The sequence below is a fragment of the Medicago sativa genome, chromosome 6, assembly GCF_051527215.1.
Source record: "Medicago sativa cultivar Bolivia chromosome 6, Bolivia_mono, whole genome shotgun sequence".
In the NCBI taxonomy this organism is placed as follows: Eukaryota; Viridiplantae; Streptophyta; class Magnoliopsida; order Fabales; family Fabaceae; genus Medicago; species Medicago sativa.
Window position 1 is genome coordinate 10,820,766 of NC_140754.1, and position 19,842 is coordinate 10,840,607.

Sequence of the window (19,842 nt, forward strand, 5' to 3'; positions counted from 1 at the left end):
TATCTTGTTTTTGATGCAAAACTACATTCATCAAAATGGCGCCGTTGCCGGGGATTGGTGTTTAGATATCATAGATAGAACGATTGATTTATTGTTTTAAGTATTCGTACATATTCCGTAAATATTTTTCTTTACTTAATAGTTGTTACCACTAACCCCTCTTTGATAAACAAAGAAAAGTTTCTTGTTAGTTGTTTCCGTTTCAGATCATCACCTAGATAATATCATGGCTGATCATGGTTACATCAACTTCTACTTTCCACCCGAGTATGAACCATATCAACAGCATCAGCAATATCCTTTTGAAGATGAACAAATGACCAATGTGGAAAATACTTTGAATATCTTCATGCAACAATCCATGATAAACATGCAAAATACCAACCAAAGATTGAGGAATTTATCAATCTAGTTGGAGATGATTCAAGCACAAATCATGGAGAACCAATCCAACATTCAATCCACTCATGACGGAGAGATTGTTGAAGAAGGTGTTGTTGAAACTGAGGAAGACACAACATTAGAAGTATGTGGTGAACTAGAGAATGCAATAGAAATAGAGCCACCACATGAACCAGAACTTCCTCAACAAAGGTCATATACTGAAGAGGCCAAAGTTGTTGATAATGGAGAAGAGATGAAGGTGACTGAGAAACAGGAGCGGTTACTTAGCAAGGAAGAAACATTTGAACAAAAGGGGAAGAAAGTGAGCAAGGCTGAAGTTGACCGGGTCATTGATGAAATTTTTGCCTTGTTCAAATCAAAGTTAAGGAGGACATGGACTCCACATCATCTGTACTTAAAGTTCATGGAATTCCTCCCTAAGCGAAGGAATACAAAGGATGATGTATTGTCCGTCTCATTTTGGCCACCTTAACGAAAAAGGCGTCGAGCTAACGACGTTAAACAAGCGCTTTTTGGGAGGCAACCCAATTTTATAAGTTCATTTACTGTTTTAATGCATATTAGGTATTAAAGTCATGTGTATGCATCAAATCATCCAAAAACAGAAGTTAAACAGAGAGCAGAATTCTGAACTGTCCTAACTCGCAACTGCGAGTAAAACAGCTCGCATCTGCGAGTAAACTGGTCATTGACCATGTTGACTACCAATTCACTCGCAACTGCGAGTAAATCTGCTCGCAACTGCGAGTTAGTGCAGTTCTGACTGTTTGCTTCTGCTGTTTGCTCATTTTAGCACATTGACTTAAATTTTGTTTTATTAGTACTTTGTTTTATGTTGAATAATGTGTTAGCACTTTTGGCTGATTAAGTATTTCATTTTGTTTTATCATGGAAGCTTCATTTGTATCACTCTTGCTTCATTTTCAAATCTCAGATGATTGGTAATGATACATAATTATGGTTAAAGCGCAAAGCCAAGGTACAAGTTTCCAGTTTTTCTAGGTTTTTACTCGAATATGAAACGAGTACTTTGTGTAAATTTCATTTCATTTAGTTTTCCGCAATAATGTGTTTATTTGTGAACCACTTAGTACTTAACCTAAAAGTGAGGTAGCTTCACACTGTTGTACTATATGCTGGAGACCAATAATCACCGTCTAACTTGTTTTTGTTATGTTAAATCTAATAATTGTTTTGAACTGTATAAAAGCATGGAAAGGATCAAGGCACATTTTTGTTATTGAGCGAAACGTACTTGACCACAAATAAGCCTACCTTGTGAGAAGAGCGAGTATTTGCTAACCCACTTGAGCCAAATGAATCGGAGTCCTCAATTATGAACTGTCAATTCATAAGCACAATGCTTGATGAATTTGCCCTTGAAGTTTTCGAAATCCAGTTCATTCTTGACACACTTTAGGACTCTGGTATGATCTTAATTGTTGAACCCTAAACCTTCATCGTTTAATTGTCCCTTTTGCCTTAGAGTAAAGGAACATTCAAATAGGGTGTATTTTGATTCAAGATGGGGAGAGAAGGTGGATGTAAATCTTATGTCAAGTATCTTGGTGAAATTGTTTGAATAACCTGACAACATTGAAGTGTATATACTTAGTTTGTACATTTGAGAAAAGAAAAGAAAAGAAAACAAAAGAAGAAAAAGAAAGAAAAATAAAAAAATAGAATAAGTTGTCAAGGTTATTGGTTATATTGTTAATCACCAAGGGTTTGTAATGGTTGGTAGGGAAAATTTTGAATTTCAATTGTTGTTACAAGGAATGTTCCTCTTTGATAGGCTTTTTGATCAATTGCCCCACATATGACATTTCTCTTGTAGCCCGGCCAAGTTATAACCCTAGAAAGACCTTTTGATCCGTGCTTCTGTACTTTTTGAAACGATATTTGGATGGACACATAACTTAATCAGGATGTTAGCATGATTGTTGGGTGTGTGTTCATAACCCTCATTTATATGATTTTAATTGTTTATCCACTTGCAAAGAAGTGTGTTAGGTGTGGTTCGTGAATAATTGTATTATTGACTTGAACTAATTGGCATGAACTTTGTACATAGGACTCATCTCATATTAGTAGTAGAATTCTAAATTAGTTGGAAACTTAGACTTGCCCGCGCATTCATTTTGAATCATTCATCTGAAAAAATTTCCAAAGCCTTTTGTACTTGTGTCTTGTCATTTACTTGTTTGATTTTCAATCTTTTGTTTGAGGACAAACAAAGAGTCAAGTTGGGGAGAGTTTGATAAATGTAAAAAAGTGTTAAATTCATGTTATATTTTAAGCACTTTTTGTTACTTGTTTTACAAGTAATTGAAGGAAAAGCCGAGAAATAAGTGTTAAATGCCTTATTACGCTTTATATATCTTACTCTACTCTTTTGTGCAGGAATTAGCCTCAAGACACTGATCAAAGACCAAAAATCATGAAAAAGTACTATTTGGGCAGAAGCTGATCCAGGAGGCATGCAACTCGCACTCAAACTCGCAACTGCGAGTGCCAATGCGAGCAGCTCGCAACTGCGAGCTCCCTTACTCGCACCTGCGAGTAAGGGCGGTTTGCCCAGATACGCCAATATCGTATCTTTCTGGAATCCTTTGAATTTTCTCAACTCGCATCTGCGAGTGGTGTAGCTCGCAGCTGCGACCTCAGGTAGGGCAGACCTCTATAAATAGCCCACTTGCTATTCCTTGAAGATATTATGTTGGGATCTTCTTAGATATTTTTAGGATCCTTTTCTCTTAGTTTTTCATAGCTTTTAACTTGTAATTTTATAGAGAGAAGTAAGGTAGATCATATAGAGTGAGAGTGGTTTTGGAAGTTGGATCTTTATTCCTTTGTTGAGACATCACAAGTGTAATGGTTCCTTCCTTTTCAATCCATACTTGCATGGCTTCCATGATGATGTGTAGCTAAATACCCTTTGTTGGGATGAGAGGTACTTGATACTTGCTAACATGTAATCTTTTGATCTTGCAATATATGGTTCTAGCAATTTATATTCAATATAGTTGTTATTCTTGTTGTTAATGCTTTCAGACATTTAGTCAGGCTGGACACGGTCGATTAAGTGATCCGATCGACTTTGTTATCCTTGAAATGATTTGGTCACAACTGTTTGAAAGATATGTTAGAAATAACTATATCGTTTTATGACACAATCGATTATGTTATCTTTTGAATGATTTAATCATGAATGTTTAAGGGATACCTTAGAGTAATGATATCACTTTGGACACGAAGGATATTGTAGAGCTAGAATGATAATCTATCATAGGTTATATCACTCTTGACAAGTTTGTAGATCTTTGATAGTCACCTTTAATCAAGAACTTAATGCTTTTGGATACTTAGTCAGGTTGGACACGGTCGATTGAGTGATCTAATCGACTTTGTTATCGTTTAAGGGATTTGGACACGAATGTTTAAACGATAACCGAAGTGATTGTGATAATGTTGGTTATATAGCTAGAATTCGTATGGATCATTTGGTTATGTGTGATGCTTGGTTAAGGAACTCTACTCCTAACAAGTTTCAAACCTTATAATCTCATCTTTTTACTTTTGCATATTAGTTAGCCTAGTTGTAAATGAAACAACCAAACAACCACTCTTTTAACTTAGAATGATAATTGACGTTGAACTATCCTTGATGTCGCACTAATCCCTGTGGAGACGATACAAATACTTATCTTGTTTTTGATGCAAAACTACATTCATCAAAATGGCGCCGTTGCCGGGGATTGGTGTTTAGATATCATAGATAGAACGATTGATTTATTGTTTTAAGTATTCGTACATATTCCGTAAATATTTTTCTTTACTTAATAGTTGTTACCACTAACCCCTCTTTGATAAACAAAGAAAAGTTTCTTGTTAGTTGTTTCCGTTTCAGATCATCACCTAGACAATATCATGGCTGATCATGGTTACATCAACTTCTACTTTCCACCCGAGTATGAACCATATCAACAGCATCAGCAATATCCTTTTGAAGATGAACAAATGACCAATGTGGAAAATACTTTGAATATCTTCATGCAACAATCCATGATAAACATGCAAAATACCAACCAAAGATTGAGGAATTTATCAATCCAGTTGGAGATGATTCAAGCACAAATCATGGAGAACCAATCCAACATTCAATCCACTCATGACGGAGAGATTGTTGAAGAAGGTGTTGTTCAAACTGAGGAAGACACAACATTAGAAGTATGTGGTGAACTAGAGAATGCAATAGAAATAGAGCCACCACATGAACCAGAACTTCCTCAACAAAGGTCATATACTGAAGAGGCCAAAGCTGTTGATAATGGAGAAGAGATTAAGGTGACAGAGAAACAGGAGTGGTTACTTAGCAAGGAAGAAACATTTGAACAAAAGGGGAAGAAAGTGAGCAAGGCTGAAGTTGACCGGGTCATTGATGAAATTTTTGCCTTGTTCAAATCAAAGTTAAGGAGGACATGGACTCCACATCATCTGTACTTAAAGTTCATGGAATTCCTCCCTAAGCGAAGGAATACAAAGGATGATGTATTGTCCGTCTCATTTTGGCCACCCTAACGAAAAAGGCGTCGAGCTAACGACGTTAAACAAGCGCTTTTTGGGAGGCAACCCAATTTTATAAGTTCATTTACTGTTTTAATGCATATTAGGTATTAAAGTCATGTGTATGCATCAAATCATCCAAAAACAGAAGTTAAACAGAGAGCAGAATTCTGAACTGTCCTAACTCGCAACTGCGAGTAAAACAGCTCGCATCTGCGAGTAAACTGGTCATTGACCATGTTGACTACCAATTCACTCGCAACTGCGAGTAAATCTGCTCGCAACTGCGAGTTAGTGCAGTTCTGACTGTTTGCTTCTGCTGTTTGCTCATTTTAGCACATTGACTTAAATTTTGTTTTATTAGTACTTTGTTTTATGTTGAATAATGTGTTAGCACTTTTGGCTGATTAAGTATTTCATTTTGTTTTATCATGGAAGCTTCATTTGTATCACTCTTGCTTCATTTTCAAATCTCAGATGATTGGTAATGATACATAATTATGGTTAAAGCGCAAAGCCAAGGTACAAGTTTCCAGTTTTTCTAGGTTTTTACTCGAATATGAAACGAGTACTTTGTGTAAATTTCATTTCATTTAGTTTTCCGCAATAATGTGTTTATTTGTGAACCACTTAGTACTTAACCTAAAAGTGAGGTAGCTTCACACTGTTGTACTATATGCTGGAGACCAATAATCACCGTCTAACTTGTTTTTGTTATGTTAAATCTAATAATTGTTTTGAACTGTATAAAAGCATGGAAAGGATCAAGGCACATTTTTGTTATTGAGCGAAACGTACTTGACCACAAATAAGCCTACCTTGTGAGAAGAGCGAGTATTTGCTAACCCACTTGAGCCAAATGAATCGGAGTCCTCAATTATGAACTGTCAATTCATAAGCACAATGCTTGATGAATTTGCCCTTGAAGTTTTCGAAATCCAGTTCATTCTTGACACACTTTAGGACTCTGGTATGATCTTAATTGTTGAACCCTAAACCTTCATCGTTTAATTGTCCCTTTTGCCTTAGAGTAAAGGAACATTCAAATAGGGTGTATTTTGATTCAAGATGGGGAGAGAAGGTGGATGTAAATCTTATGTCAAGTATCTTGGTGAAATTGTTTGAATAACCTGACAACATTGAAGTGTATATACTTAGTTTGTACATTTGAGAAAAGAAAAGAAAAGAAAACAAAAGAAGAAAAAGAAAGAAAAATAAAAAAATAGAATAAGTTGTCAAGGTTATTGGTTATATTGTTAATCACCAAGGGTTTGTAATGGTTGGTAGGGAAAATTTTGAATTTCAATTGTTGTTACAAGGAATGTTCCTCTTTGATAGGCTTTTTGATCAATTGCCCCACATATGACATTTCTCTTGTAGCCCGGCCAAGTTATAACCCTAGAAAGACCTTTTGATCCGTGCTTCTGTACTTTTTGAAACGATATTTGGATGGACACATAACTTAATCAGGATGTTAGCATGATTGTTGGGTGTGTGTTCATAACCCTCATTTATATGATTTTAATTGTTTATCCACTTGCAAAGAAGTGTGTTAGGTGTGGTTCGTGAATAATTGTATTATTGACTTGAACTAATTGGCATGAACTTTGTACATAGGACTCATCTCATATTAGTAGTAGAATTCTAAATTAGTTGGAAACTTAGACTTGCCCGCGCATTCATTTTGAATCATTCATCTGAAAAAGTTTCCAAAGCCTTTTGTACTTGTGTCTTGTCATTTACTTGTTTGATTTTCAATCTTTTGTTTGAGGACAAACAAAGAGTCAAGTTGGGGAGAGTTTGATAAATGTAAAAAAGTGTTAAATTCATGTTATATTTTAAGCACTTTTTGTTACTTGTTTTACAAGTAATTGAAGGAAAAGCCGAGAAATAAGTGTTAAATGCCTTATTACGCTTTATATATCTTACTCTACTCTTTTGTGCAGGAATTAGCCTCAAGACACTGATCAAAGACCAAAAATCATGAAAAAGTACTATTTGGGCAGAAGCTGATCCAGGAGGCATGCAACTCGCACTCAAACTCGCAACTGCGAGTGCCAATGCGAGCAGCTCGCAACTGCGAGCTCCCTTACTCGCACCTGCGAGTAAGGGCGGTTTGCCCAGATACGCCAATATCGTATCTTTCTGGAATCCTTTGAATTTTCTCAACTCGCATCTGCGAGTGGTGTAGCTCGCAGCTGCGACCTCAGGTAGGGCAGACCTCTATAAATAGCCCACTTGCTATTCCTTGAAGATATTATGTTGGGATCTTCTTAGATATTTTTAGGATCCTTTTCTCTTAGTTTTTCATAGCTTTTAACTTGTAATTTTATAGAGAGAAGTAAGGTAGATCATATAGAGTGAGAGTGGTTTTGGAAGTTGGATCTTTATTCCTTTGTTGAGACATCACAAGTGTAATGGTTCCTTCCTTTTCAATCCATACTTGCATGGCTTCCATGATGATGTGTAGCTAAATACCCTTTGTTGGGATGAGAGGTACTTGATACTTGCTAACATGTAATCTTTTGATCTTGCAATATATGGTTCTAGCAATTTATATTCAATATAGTTGTTATTCTTGTTGTTAATGCTTTCGGACATTTAGTCAGGCTGGACACGGTCGATTAAGTGATCCGATCGACTTTGTTATCCTTGAAATGATTTGGTCACAACTGTTTGAAAGATATGTTAGAAATAACTATATCGTTTTATGACACAATCGATTATGTTATCTTTTGAATGATTTAATCATGAATGTTTAAGGGATACCTTAGAGTAATGATATCACTTTGGACACGAAGGATATTGTAGAGCTAGAATGATAATCTATCATAGGTTATATCACTCTTGACAAGTTTGTAGATCTTTGATAGTCACCTTTAATCAAGAACTTAATGCTTTTGGATACTTAGTCAGATTGGACACGGTCGATTGAGTGATCTAATCGACTTTGTTATCGTTTAAGGGATTTGGACACGAATGTTTAAACGATAACCGAAGTGATTGTGATAATGTTGGTTATATAGCTAGAATTCGTATGGATCATTTGGTTATGTGTGATGCTTGGTTAAGGAACTCTACTCCTAACAAGTTTCAAACCTTATAATCTCATCTTTTTACTTTTGCATATTAGTTAGCCTAGTTGTAAATGAAACAACCAAACAACCACTCTTTTAACTTAGAATGATAATTGACGTTGAACTATCCTTGATGTCGCACTAATCCATGTGGAGACGATACAAATACTTATCTTGTTTTTGATGCAAAACTACATTCATCACATGCTGGTAGATATGGATGTGGAGAAACAAAACTATTTTTCAACAGAAAGGTTAAAATCGTAATTTCAAGGGGCTTAAAGAGATTTAGGGGGGCTAAAAAGAAATCTTCTGAGCATATAGTCTATATTTTGGAATTGAGCCTTGAAACTTAAGTTTCCTTTCTAGGAAATTTTACCTTGTACCCTTACATCTATACTCTCACCCCTACAGTTTACTTGAATTGCCTACATTACCCTTCATAATAAAGTTCAAACACCAATTTTTTTTTCTCCAAAATTTGCTGGTTCACCCTACGTGAAAATCTACCTGAAAACACTTTTCCGGGTAGGACAAAGCATCAATTCATCACTCCTCTCCAAAATCTCATCTTCTCATCAATAATCTCGTCCTTTGGCTCAACATGTTCTTGTCCATAACCATCAGTTTTTTGTGATAGCTAGTTTTCCAGAATTAATTCTTTCCATTTCAATTTGTCTTTGCGTTTGTATAACAAATCTGGATTACCAGATTTGATTCTGGATTAATTTTGGAGGAGACAACACAGTGAGTTTTTCAAAATCAATTATGAGTTTCAATTTGTTTTTGTGATTGCACATTGAACACGTTTCCGGATTTGATTATGAAAAATGCACTCGAAGCTTTCCGGATGGGATACCATGAATTGGAAACTGTACCGTGAATTTGCATTTTGCTTGTAATGATCAGTTAGTAGCTCAATTAAACTTTTCACCATATATGTTATTGGACCCATGTTTTCCATCGACCTTCTTCACCATCCATATTCAATTGCTACTATTACCAATGGTTACGGTAATATTACAGTGACCTAATTTTATTTGATTTAAAGTTTATTCATGTTGGTTGTTATAGCAAAAGAGATTATGATGATGAGAAATCCCAACGGAAGAACAATTTTCTTTTAAAACCCTTTTCGACAATTTAATAGTTTATTTACATTGGTTTGTGGATGATTATTCAAATTGTTGTTGTATGAACAATGCTTTATGGAGAACTGCATAAAATACAAACAGGAAATATTTAAAATAGTTTTCGGGAAACATGTATTGCACTGCTACTTGGGGGGTGAACTCTTGTTTGACATAGATTTTGAAACTAAGGGTGAAGAAAAAATTGAAAAAGTTCAATAAAAAAAATGGTAAAATTGGTATTTTTGTTAATTTGTAAGGGTGAAAGTATAGATGTAGGGGTATAGGGTAAAATTTCCTCCTTTCTGCTCCAAGCCCACGTAACTATTTCACAAATTCTTTTACAAAATTATTGAAAATCGTAATTTCAAGGGGTTTAAAAAGATTTAGGGGGGCTAAAAAGAAATCTTCTGAGCATATAGTCTATATTTTGGAATTGAGACTTGAAACTTAAGTTTCCTTTCTGCTCCAAGCCCACGTAACTATTTCGCAAATTCTTTTACAAAATTATTGAAAATCGTAATTTCAAGGGGCTTAAACAGATTTAGGGGGGCTAAAAAGAAATCTTCTGAGCATATAGTCTATATTTTGGAATTGAGCCTTGAAACTTAAGTTTCCTTTCTGATCCAAGCCTACGTAACTATTTCGCAAATTCTTTTACAAAATTATTGAAAATCGTAATTTCAAGGGGCATAAAAGAGATTTAGGGGGCTAAAAAGAAATCTACTGAACATCTAGTCTATATTTTGGAATTGAGCCTTGAAACTTAAGTTTCCTTTCTGCTCAAAGCCCACGTAACTATTTCGCAAATTCTTTTACAAAATTATTGAAATCATATAAAGGACAACAAAGTCGACAAACAATTAGGAGAATAGCTCATGAGCCCCCTACAACTAGGCATAGCAACAGTGCCCGTCCCGTCCTGAATTTAACGGGGAAAAGCTGATTTAACTAAAAGTGGATGTGGGAACGAGGAAAACGCGGTTTTTTAGTACAAGTGCGGGGGTGGGTGCGGGGCAGACTTATATCTGCCCCGCTTATTTGAATATACTTTGTTGCCCTTATGTTTAATAATTTTATTACTCATTTACCCTTCTTAACATAGCAACTATATAAAGAGAAAGAAATTGAAATAATTTTATCCTGCTCTTTAGAAAGAGGTTTATTAGATTTTTTATTATTAATTTAATTTAATTTTTTTGCTGTGAAAAAAATGAAGAAAAAAATATGTAGGTTTTATTTATTTTTTTAAATATAGTTTTTGCGCGTGGGGGCGGGGAAATCCATCCGCATTGAAGATAGGGTTGGGTGTTAAATTAAAACTTCGGCATGGTTTGAATTTGGGGTTAGGACCGGTAATGCTTAACCCCGCCTTGTTGCCATGCCTACCTTCAACTACTCACGATATCACAAAAATAAGGATTGGTAGCTAACTATTGATACACGTTTAAACAACAAAAGATTACATCTGAATTTATGACCTAATAGGTTGAACAATTTGAGGGCTGCTGAGCAATCACCTCACCCTAGAACTACTCATGCAACTGTTGGACTTAAAAAATATAAAAATTAAAAAAGTTGTAGAAATGTTCTTCCCACGAAATGGTGTGAGTATGCTGAGAAATAGTAAGACAGTAAAGTCCACATTTCAATAAAATATTCAAATATTATTATTGCAAGTTCTTTTGAGCAAGTAGTAATGATTTGCGTACCACAAGAATAGGGTGGCACTTTGGTGACATTAATGTCACCGTGCCATTGCATCTGGACCACACATTGCCATTGTCATTAATGTCACCAAAGTGTCACCCTTGTGGGGAAATACTTGTGCGACATTTATACCACACAACACATCTAATGTCACCCAATGTATGGTCTAGATTTAATGTCACCGTGACATTAATGTCGCACAAGTATTTCCCCACAAGAATACAAGATGAAGGAAAAGAGATGCAGCCTTCTCTTAGTCATAATAAGAAGATAAATATTACAAGACAAAAGTATGACGTTGACGCATACAATTATTTATAAATTTAATTTATTTACATTTTAGTATAAAAATGTTTATTATAATTTTTGTATACTGTAATTTTTAAACTAATCTAATTATAGACATTTGTAGTTTAATCCTAAAAAAATATTTTATCAAACAAACTTGTAATCAAAATCCCTTTTTATTTAGAAGCCAAATCAATCATATTGGAAAAACTCCAACAAATATCATAATTTTTACGTCTATCACGCATGGTGGTCCAACCCGTTAATCAATCTTAGCATTTTTGTTTTGTAATATTTCGTTTTTACTCCTTTTTGACTATTTATTTAGCTATACTTTTCTTTGTAAACTCTTGCATTCCCTTTGAGGCAATGCTTGTGCGTCGGAAGAAAGTTTAATCTAGGGTAAAATATGTTTTTCGTTCCTGTAATTATAGGTCATTTGAATTTTCGTCCCTAAGCTTACTAATCCTCCCATTTTGTCCCTGCAAATATTAATCATTTGAATTTTCGTCCTAATTAAAAAAAAATTTGCTTAGGTGGATGGTAAAGACCATTTTACCCATATCTTCTTCCCTCATTCTCCTTCTCTTCTTCTCTCCCTCCCTCTCCCTATCCTTCCGTTTCACCACCACAACCAGTAGCACCCACCCTCCCATAATTCAATTTCTCAAACCCATCAACACCTAGAACTCAATCTCAACCTTCCTCAACTGGCTCCTTCACCAACAACAACAACAACAACAACTCCAATGCAACAATAATAACCCAAAAACCCCTAAATCATTCACAAATCCCAATTCACCCAAATCACCAACAAGTTTCTCATTTCAAAGCTGAATGTTCTCACACTTTTCTTTTCCCTTGTGTATCAACTCACGTGATGAAGCAGCCCTTGCACGTCTGTACAGTTTGTGGTACGAATTGGAAGGGAACTTCTGGTGCTTTCAATTCAACACAAAAAGAACGAAAACAGATTCAGGAAATTTCAAAGTCTACAATGATGATGAACCTCTCATGTCGTTATCGAGATTCAATCATATTCTTGGATAAAAAAAAACGAAACCACAAACCTCTCATGCCGGAAAGTGCTGTTGTTGCTGCGAATCGGAATTATGAGACTTATTTCTAATTGAAAGTTTGTGAAAAAAAGAGATGGATAATTTTGAGAGAACAAGGGAAGAAGAGCTTGAGAGAATATAGAGCTTGAGAGAAGAACTTGAGAGTTGTTGAGAAAAACTCTCACACTGTCGACGAACACCGCCGGCGATGGCGTTGTTGAGAAGTGACGTTGTGATGCGTTGTTGATTTGGTTTTGATTCGGCGAAACCCTTTTTGATTTGGGTTTGGTTTGAAGGAAGGAGAAGTTGAAGAAGAAGAGAGTACGAGTAGTGACCAAGGGTTCCAATAATCTGAGAGAAGAACTGAAAGAAAAAAGCGAACATGCGGTGTTGGAGAAGCGTTTATGAAATTGAGAGAGATGTGGTTATGGTGGTGGTGGTAGTTCGACGAGGTGTTGGTGATGGAAGAGATGGACAAGGTTGGTTGTGTTGATGCAAGAGTTCGATGGGGTTGGTGGTGGAAGAGATTGGCGTCGTTGGTGGTGGTGGTACTGGTGGTGGAAGAGATTGGCGTCGTTGGTGGTGGTGGTACTGGTGGTGGAAGAGAACGAAGAGAGGGAAGAAGAACGGTTCGGAAGTGAGAGTAAGAAAGGGAAGGAAGAAGAGATGGAGAATGAGGGAAGAAGGCAGGGGTAATTTTGACATTTCACGCTTGTCTCATAATAGCCTTTTACCAATCAGCTTGTGCCACGTCACTTTTATGTGATTAATGACATGCCACGTCAGTAATCAAACGAGATTAGGACGAAAATTCAAATGATTAATATTTGCAGGGACAAAATGGGAGGATTAGTAAGCTCAGGGACGAAAATTTAAATGACCTATAATTACAGGGACGAAAAGCATATTTTACCCTTTAATCTATTATGTCATTTGGCTTTTTCAGAGGAAAAAAAAAGAAGATCTTGCGCGTAAAAAAGGATAATACAAAAGTTCAAGATGCAAAGCTAGTTAACTTAGCTAACAATGTTTAAATGAGATGACACAAGTCTCATGTTTTACCACAAATTTGAACATGCAAAAAAGTTAAAATTTTGATGGAGAATTTGCCAGTCATGTGACAATACAAGGCTGCTACTCTTCGTAGTTGTGTGTAAAAGATGTCCTATTTATTTAAAATATAAAAATAAAATAAAAAACTAATCAAATTCAAATATATTCTCTGCATCTATGCTGACGGATTTCTAAGTGGCAACATACCACATATTAGACTTTGGACATTATACCAAGACTTTAAAGTTGGTATTTTTGCATCCAAAACTCATTTAGATATTAAAAACATGTTTGCTCTGTTACTCCTATTTTTATCACAAAAGGACAGGGAGTAAAGTATAAATATTAGTGTTAAATTAGAAAATTCAGTTTTAAAGGGAGGAATTCATTTTTATATAAATATTAGTGTTAAATTAGAAAATTCATTTTTAAAGGGAGTAATTCATTTTTAAAGAGAATAGAAAATTCAAATATTCTTAGCAAGTATACTAACAACAGCTTGCTGTTTTCCCAATACGTCAAAGCCCAAATCACCATCAAACTTTTTTTTTTTTTAATTCTGTTTTTCTCATTCACTCAATACATTATTGTAGCACTATCAAGTTGTTTATTCACCTTTTGATACATATGGAGCAAAAACATTGACCTTTTGCTTTCTTGTGTCTTAGTCCATAGCACCATGGTCCTTCTTTTCAAAGTTGATCAAGTCAATGAAATTAACAAAAATATTTTTTTAAATTAAGGTGGCTCTCATGCACAAAGTTGTTTTATTAACAACTCAAATTGATAAGGAGAACTAAATTTGCTACAACTTGCAATTAGTAAATTCCTAAAGTTTTTTTTGGAAATACCCTAGAACTTTCCCCTCTACCCATAATCCTTATCAAAGTTACCAACTTTTCTTCACTCTAGTCTTCACAATTCCATGAAATCACTCCCCTTCAACTCCTTTTCAATAGCATGTCATAGTTCTCCTTTTCAAAGCTAAACAAATAAAAGAAATATAAGTAGTTTTCAACTTCCTTCCTAATAATGGTTAAAGTTATACACACTTTGAAAAGATAAAGTGATTACACTAATTTATATGATTAAATAAGTTTTATTGACTAAAATACTCATTAGCTATCGGGTCTAGCACAAGTGATTGATGCATAGGATATGTGAGTGAGTGTTATATACTTTGAATTACCAAATTTGATTCGTAATCATAAAAACAATATTCTAATCGATAAAGTAGTTAGTGAAGTAGTTAGATAAATTCACAAATAATAAGATCGTTGATCAACTTCAAAACCATCATCACCCTTTTCCATTTATTTTTTACGAAAATGCGCAAGGACAAATTATTAATGACAAAATGATATTAATGACAACAATTTTACCACATTTTATGTGGATTTTAAATCTATTTTTTGTAATTGCACAAGGTTAAACTCTTACAAGTTTCGACTAAACCAACACTTTACACAGTTTTTTTAATATTTAATAAGAAGAAATTCTTGATCTTTTCAAAGTTGAACAAGTCAAAGAAGTCTAACTAATACTAATTTTCCAATTGCAATTTTCTTCAAGTTTTTAGTAAAGACACAAGAACTTTCCCCTTTCTCTACGTTCTCAAGCACCACCTATCAACTCAACCCAAAAAAAAGACCTTATCATCATCACAATTCACAAACAAACCATTCTTCACTCTTCACAAATTATTCTTCACTCTTCACAAACTCACATACTCTCCACCACACACACACTCATCAACAAGAACAAACAAAAAAAAAAATGAAACCATTGATAAACTTCAAAACCATAATCATCACCCTCTTATACTTTTCCACCTCCCTCTTACACCTTCATGCCTATGAGCCAATTGACCGTTTTAACCTCAATTGTGGCACAACAGGAAACTCTACCGACGGACAAAGAACATGGACAGGAGACATAAACTCAAAACTTTTGTCATCATTACAAAACAACCCAACAACAGTTTCTGTTCCAAAAACAACACAAAACAAAGTTCCATATTCATCAGCTCGTTTATCACACTCAATATTCAACTATTCTTTACCCGTCAGTACAGGTCCTAAATTCCTCCGTCTGTTTTTCTACCCTACTACTTATACCAACGGTTTTAACCGTTATGATGCTTCTTTTACCGTTATTTCTAATGGTTTCACACTTCTTAAGGATTTTAATGCTTCATTAAACGCTGATGTTGAAGGTGTTGATACTATATTGAAAGAATATGTTATTAACGTTGGTGATGATCAAAGGCTTGATTTGAGTTTTATTCCAAGTAGTGGAAATTCTAATAATTATGGTTTTATTAATGGAATTGAAGTCTTATCCATGCCTGATGATCTATATTATACACCACCTGATGATCCTGGATTTTCACTTGTGGGGGCCACTAATACACAGTACTCTGTTCCTACCGGTGTTGCACTTGAGACAGGTACCAATTATGTTAACTTTACTTACTACTCTCATAGTCTCATACACTGAAGCCCCCATACTTCAAAATAGATGACGGCGTCATCGATATCTGTCTGATACTTTCCGATACGTATCAAGAAAGTATTTGAAGATTTTTTTTTTTAAATAATTATCCGATACTTCCCGATACGTATCAGAAGAGTATCTGATAATTATCCTGCACCAATACCTGCCTCAATATTTCCCAATTAATATTTAACTAAAATAACTTAACTCTTGAGTACTGATGTGTTTTTTTTGGATATAGTGCTTCTTTTTTGGATCGATATAGTATAGCACTAACAATGTTCCATTCATATATAGTATAACACTGATGGTGCTCTTTTTGGGATATATTGTGTATGCAGTTGACTAATCATCACTCTCTTAATCATCAATATTATTTATATTTATGTTGATGTCCTACGAGCTTATGACTGGTTTCTTTTGTTTGTTAATATATTTGCATATTAAAAAAAATGGTTATGATTATATTGTATATTTAATTATATAATTTTTTTATTAACGTATCTCAACATATCATATCTAGATTTTGAAATTTTTCCGTATCGGCGTATCGGTGCAATATCGTATCTCGTATCCAGGCTTCATAGGTCTCATACGTATCACATGAATTGAACTTCTCTATCTGCAAATTTAAATGTCACTAGTACTGTTCAGAATTTATGTTCCAATCCAACTACATATCCATTTGAACACCTACAAATTGTTCTTAATCAAGTTCAATTTTGTGGATTGAAAAATTCAATAAATAATTGGCTGATACAGTTTTGATTCCCTTATTTTCACTCACTCAAGAAATTGGTCATCTATTTAACTTAGCATTCTCTTCTCACTTGCATTCATTTGTCAAGCATGTAATTTGTATTTAGAAAGAAGAAAAAAAAAGTACAGTTAACATGTGTTTTTATATGTCCTACGGGCGCACCAAAGATTGAAATTATGCATTGAAAATTGTGTTAATTTATTTTTTTAAAATTTTTAAATAAAATTATTTTTTCTCAAAAAGTATTTATTGATTGAGGAATCTTTAACATGTATTGATGACCCAAAAATGAAATGACTAAATTTTTTAGTCAACTCTTACTAACAAACATCCTACTAGGTGAATGTGTGTATCTTCCAAAAAATTTAATTGAATTTTGATCCAATAATTAAAATCCAGGATTAATTCTTAAAGTTTCATAGAAGAATTTTAGTGTGAAATTCAATTAGCTAGATTAATGATTATGGATGCTTATTCACTTGAAAGAATTATTATAGTTTCATACTTCAATGAATTTTAAACAAGATTTGAATTAGAATTATGTTATATTATTGTTATTGTTTGTCGGGTCATGATAACACCTAAGGAGATATGTTAAACAATACAAAAGTAGCAATTTGCATTCAACAAAAAAAAATAAAAAATCTTTTGAATGCATGACTTTTAAATAGATTATCTTTTTTTTTTTAGTGACAAGAATCACTTCCTTGTGTGAATAAGTGAAAATTGCGGGTTCAATTCCGCGTTTGAACACATCAAACATCATTAGAGATATCAACTGAATTGTACGCACAAATGGATTTCCTTTAGATCCTAAAAACATATACCTAATGTCATCCTATTATATATTGGTTGCATTCTTTTTCAGCAGTTAACAAAAACAAACTTTTGATAACAAAAATCAATATACTCCATTGCAGATTACAGAATCAAAGTTGGAGTGCAAGATAACTCACCAAACATTCCAGACATAGGCATGCTCAGAAATTGGAACATCAATGACACAACATATGTAAAAACACCAACAGCACTTGACTTCGTCCCAGCAGATATAACAGGTACGAGGAACATAACTGTAACACCTGATTACATAGCACCAAAAGACCTCTTCAGATCAGCACGTGACTTAGGAACCAATGCTACTCTCAACAGACTCTTGAACCTAACATGGGAATTCCCCGTTGATTCGGGCTTCACTTACTTCATCAGGCTCCATTTTTGTGAACTCGACCCCAACATAACTCGTGCAGGTGATAGAGTCTTCACTATTTATTTACAAGGAAATGTGGCTGTAGAACAAGCTGATGTTTTGAAATGGACACAAAATCAAAAAGGTCTTGCTGTGCAACAAAACTACGCGGTTTTGATTCCAAAGGGTGAAAGTAATAGTAACAAAAAAGTTAACCTCAAAATTCAAATGCATCCTTTTGGTAATGGTGATAGTCGATACACAAAATTCAGTGACCCTTTTTTAAATGGCCTTGAAATTTTCAAAATCAGTGAGATCAGTTCGAAGAATCTAGCTGGACCGAATCCAGACCCGGTTCAGAATCCCGTTCAAGAGAAGAATAGCAAAAAAAGCATAAATGGAACGACAATAATTGGTGTTGTTATAGGAGTTGTATTTGGTGTAGTTTTACTTTCCATTGTCGTTTTCTTCGTTTACAGAAGAAAACGACAAACAGAAGAGAAAAACTCTAAAACCACAAAAGATTCAAAGTCTTCGACGACTTCAAAGTGGGGTCCATTGTCATTTGCAACAACAACAAAATCAACCAACTCAAACTCATCTCTACCGTCGGATCTCTGCAGGAGCTTCTCCCTTCTAGAGATCCGTGCCGCCACAAACAACTTCGACGAACTCTTCATAGTTGGAGTTGGAGGATTTGGCCATGTGTACAAAGGCTACATTGATAACGGTTCAACACAGGTTGCGATAAAAAGGCTTAAACCGGGTTCACAACAAGGTGAAAATGAGTTCATCAATGAAATCGACATGCTCTCGAAGCTTCGTCATCTTCATCTCGTTTCCCTGATCGGTTATTGCAATGAGAACAACGAAATGATCATTGTCTATGATTTCATGGCACGTGGAACATTACGCGATCATCTTTATAATACCGAGAATCCTGCTTTATCGTGGAAACAACGGTTGCAAATTTCGATAGGAGCAGCACGTGGATTACACTACCTTCATACTGGTGCGAAGAACACGATTATTCACCGTGATGTGAAGACGACGAATATTCTGTTAGATGATAGATGGATAGCAAAGGTTTCTGATTTTGGGCTTTCGAGGATTGGGCCTACTGGTATTTCGAAAGCCCATGTTAGTACGGTTGTTAAAGGGAGTGTTGGGTATTTAGACCCGGAGTATTATAAACGTCAGCGTTTGACAGAGAAATCTGATGTTTACTCTTTTGGTGTTGTTTTGTTCGAGATATTGTGCGCAAGGCCACCACTGATTAGAACCGCTGAAAAGAGACAGGTGTCGCTTGCTGATTGGGGGAGATATTGTTATAAAAATGGGATGTTGGGGAGTATTGTGGACCCTTCAGTGAAGTGGAGTATAGCGCCAGAGTGTTTGAGGAAATTCGGGGAGATTGCAGTTAGTTGTTTGTTGGATGATGGAACACTGAGGCCGTCGATGAATGATGTTGTTTGGATGTTGGAGTTTGCCTTGCAGTTACAAGAGAGTGCAGAACAGCGTGAGCCTCAAGCTGTTCCGCACACTCTTGGTCGTGGGAATGATGACGTGGAAGGTGAGAGAATAGATGAAAATGATAATGACGTGTTTAGTAGTGGGTCCGATGTAGGAATTGTTTCCGATTTTAACAAGACTAGTGCAGTGAGTGTGAGTACTATAAGTACCGGAAGTACTAGTGGTGATCATAGCTATGGTTATAACAGAGAAAGTGTTTTTTCTGAAATTATGGATCCAAAAGCACGTTGAGGGGAATCAAGTAATTGAATAAGCATGTAGGGTGGAATGTTAGTCTATGGTATTTAAGTCAAAGTTGTAAGAAATTTGAATGTATATGTTTTTCTTTCTTTTTAGTGTTTTATATGTTTGTGTTTGAGGTTGTAATGTAACTTGTACAGAAATTAAATTACTTCTGTCTCTGAGAATTATAAGAAATTGCTATGTTTTTTTTTAATCTTGGTATCCATTTGATTAATTTGATGCTAGAATAACTTGATGAGACAAATTTTAATACTATTTTATTCATCTCTAATGCACTCGGTACGAGCCTTGGTGCAATGGTAAGGTTATTGCCACCTCCTTAAACGGCATTTGG

The 19,842-nt window shown here is 35.0% G+C and overlaps 2 protein-coding genes and 1 pseudogene across 2 annotated transcripts; all 3 read left to right on the top strand.

The window, feature by feature from the left end:
• Nucleotides 1-226: 226 nt before the first annotated feature.
• LOC146912765 (uncharacterized) lies at nucleotides 227-877 on the top strand (annotated as a pseudogene).
• Nucleotides 878-2,681: 1,804 nt separating this feature from the next.
• Nucleotides 2,682-6,442, top strand: LOC146912766 (uncharacterized). Its single transcript, XM_085718050.1, has one exon. The coding sequence runs from the start codon at nucleotides 4,336-4,338 to the stop codon at nucleotides 4,984-4,986; it is 651 nt and encodes a 216-aa protein (XP_085574176.1). The 5' UTR covers nucleotides 2,682-4,335; the 3' UTR covers nucleotides 4,987-6,442.
• Nucleotides 6,443-14,895: 8,453 nt separating this feature from the next.
• LOC146912767 (receptor-like protein kinase FERONIA) lies at nucleotides 14,896-19,701 on the top strand. Its single transcript, XM_085722246.1, has 2 exons — nucleotides 14,896-15,736; nucleotides 17,464-19,701. The coding sequence occupies exons 1-2, from the start codon at nucleotides 15,064-15,066 to the stop codon at nucleotides 19,494-19,496; spliced, it is 2,706 nt and encodes a 901-aa protein (XP_085578372.1). The 5' UTR covers nucleotides 14,896-15,063; the 3' UTR covers nucleotides 19,497-19,701.
• The last annotated feature ends 141 nt before the right edge of the window (nucleotides 19,702-19,842 follow it).

What these genes read in the sequence shown, in the direction of transcription:
- LOC146912766 (XM_085718050.1), top strand. Translation starts at nt 4,336, where the DNA reads ATGGCTGATCATGGTTACATCAACTTCTACTTTCCACCCGAGTATGAA.
- LOC146912767 (XM_085722246.1), top strand. Translation starts at nt 15,064, where the DNA reads ATGAAACCATTGATAAACTTCAAAACCATAATCATCACCCTCTTATAC. An exon ending in CGGTGTTGCACTTGAGACAG is followed by an intron (nt 15,737 to 17,463) that starts GTACCAATTATG and finishes ACTCCATTGCAG; the next exon opens with ATTACAGAATCAAAGTTGGA.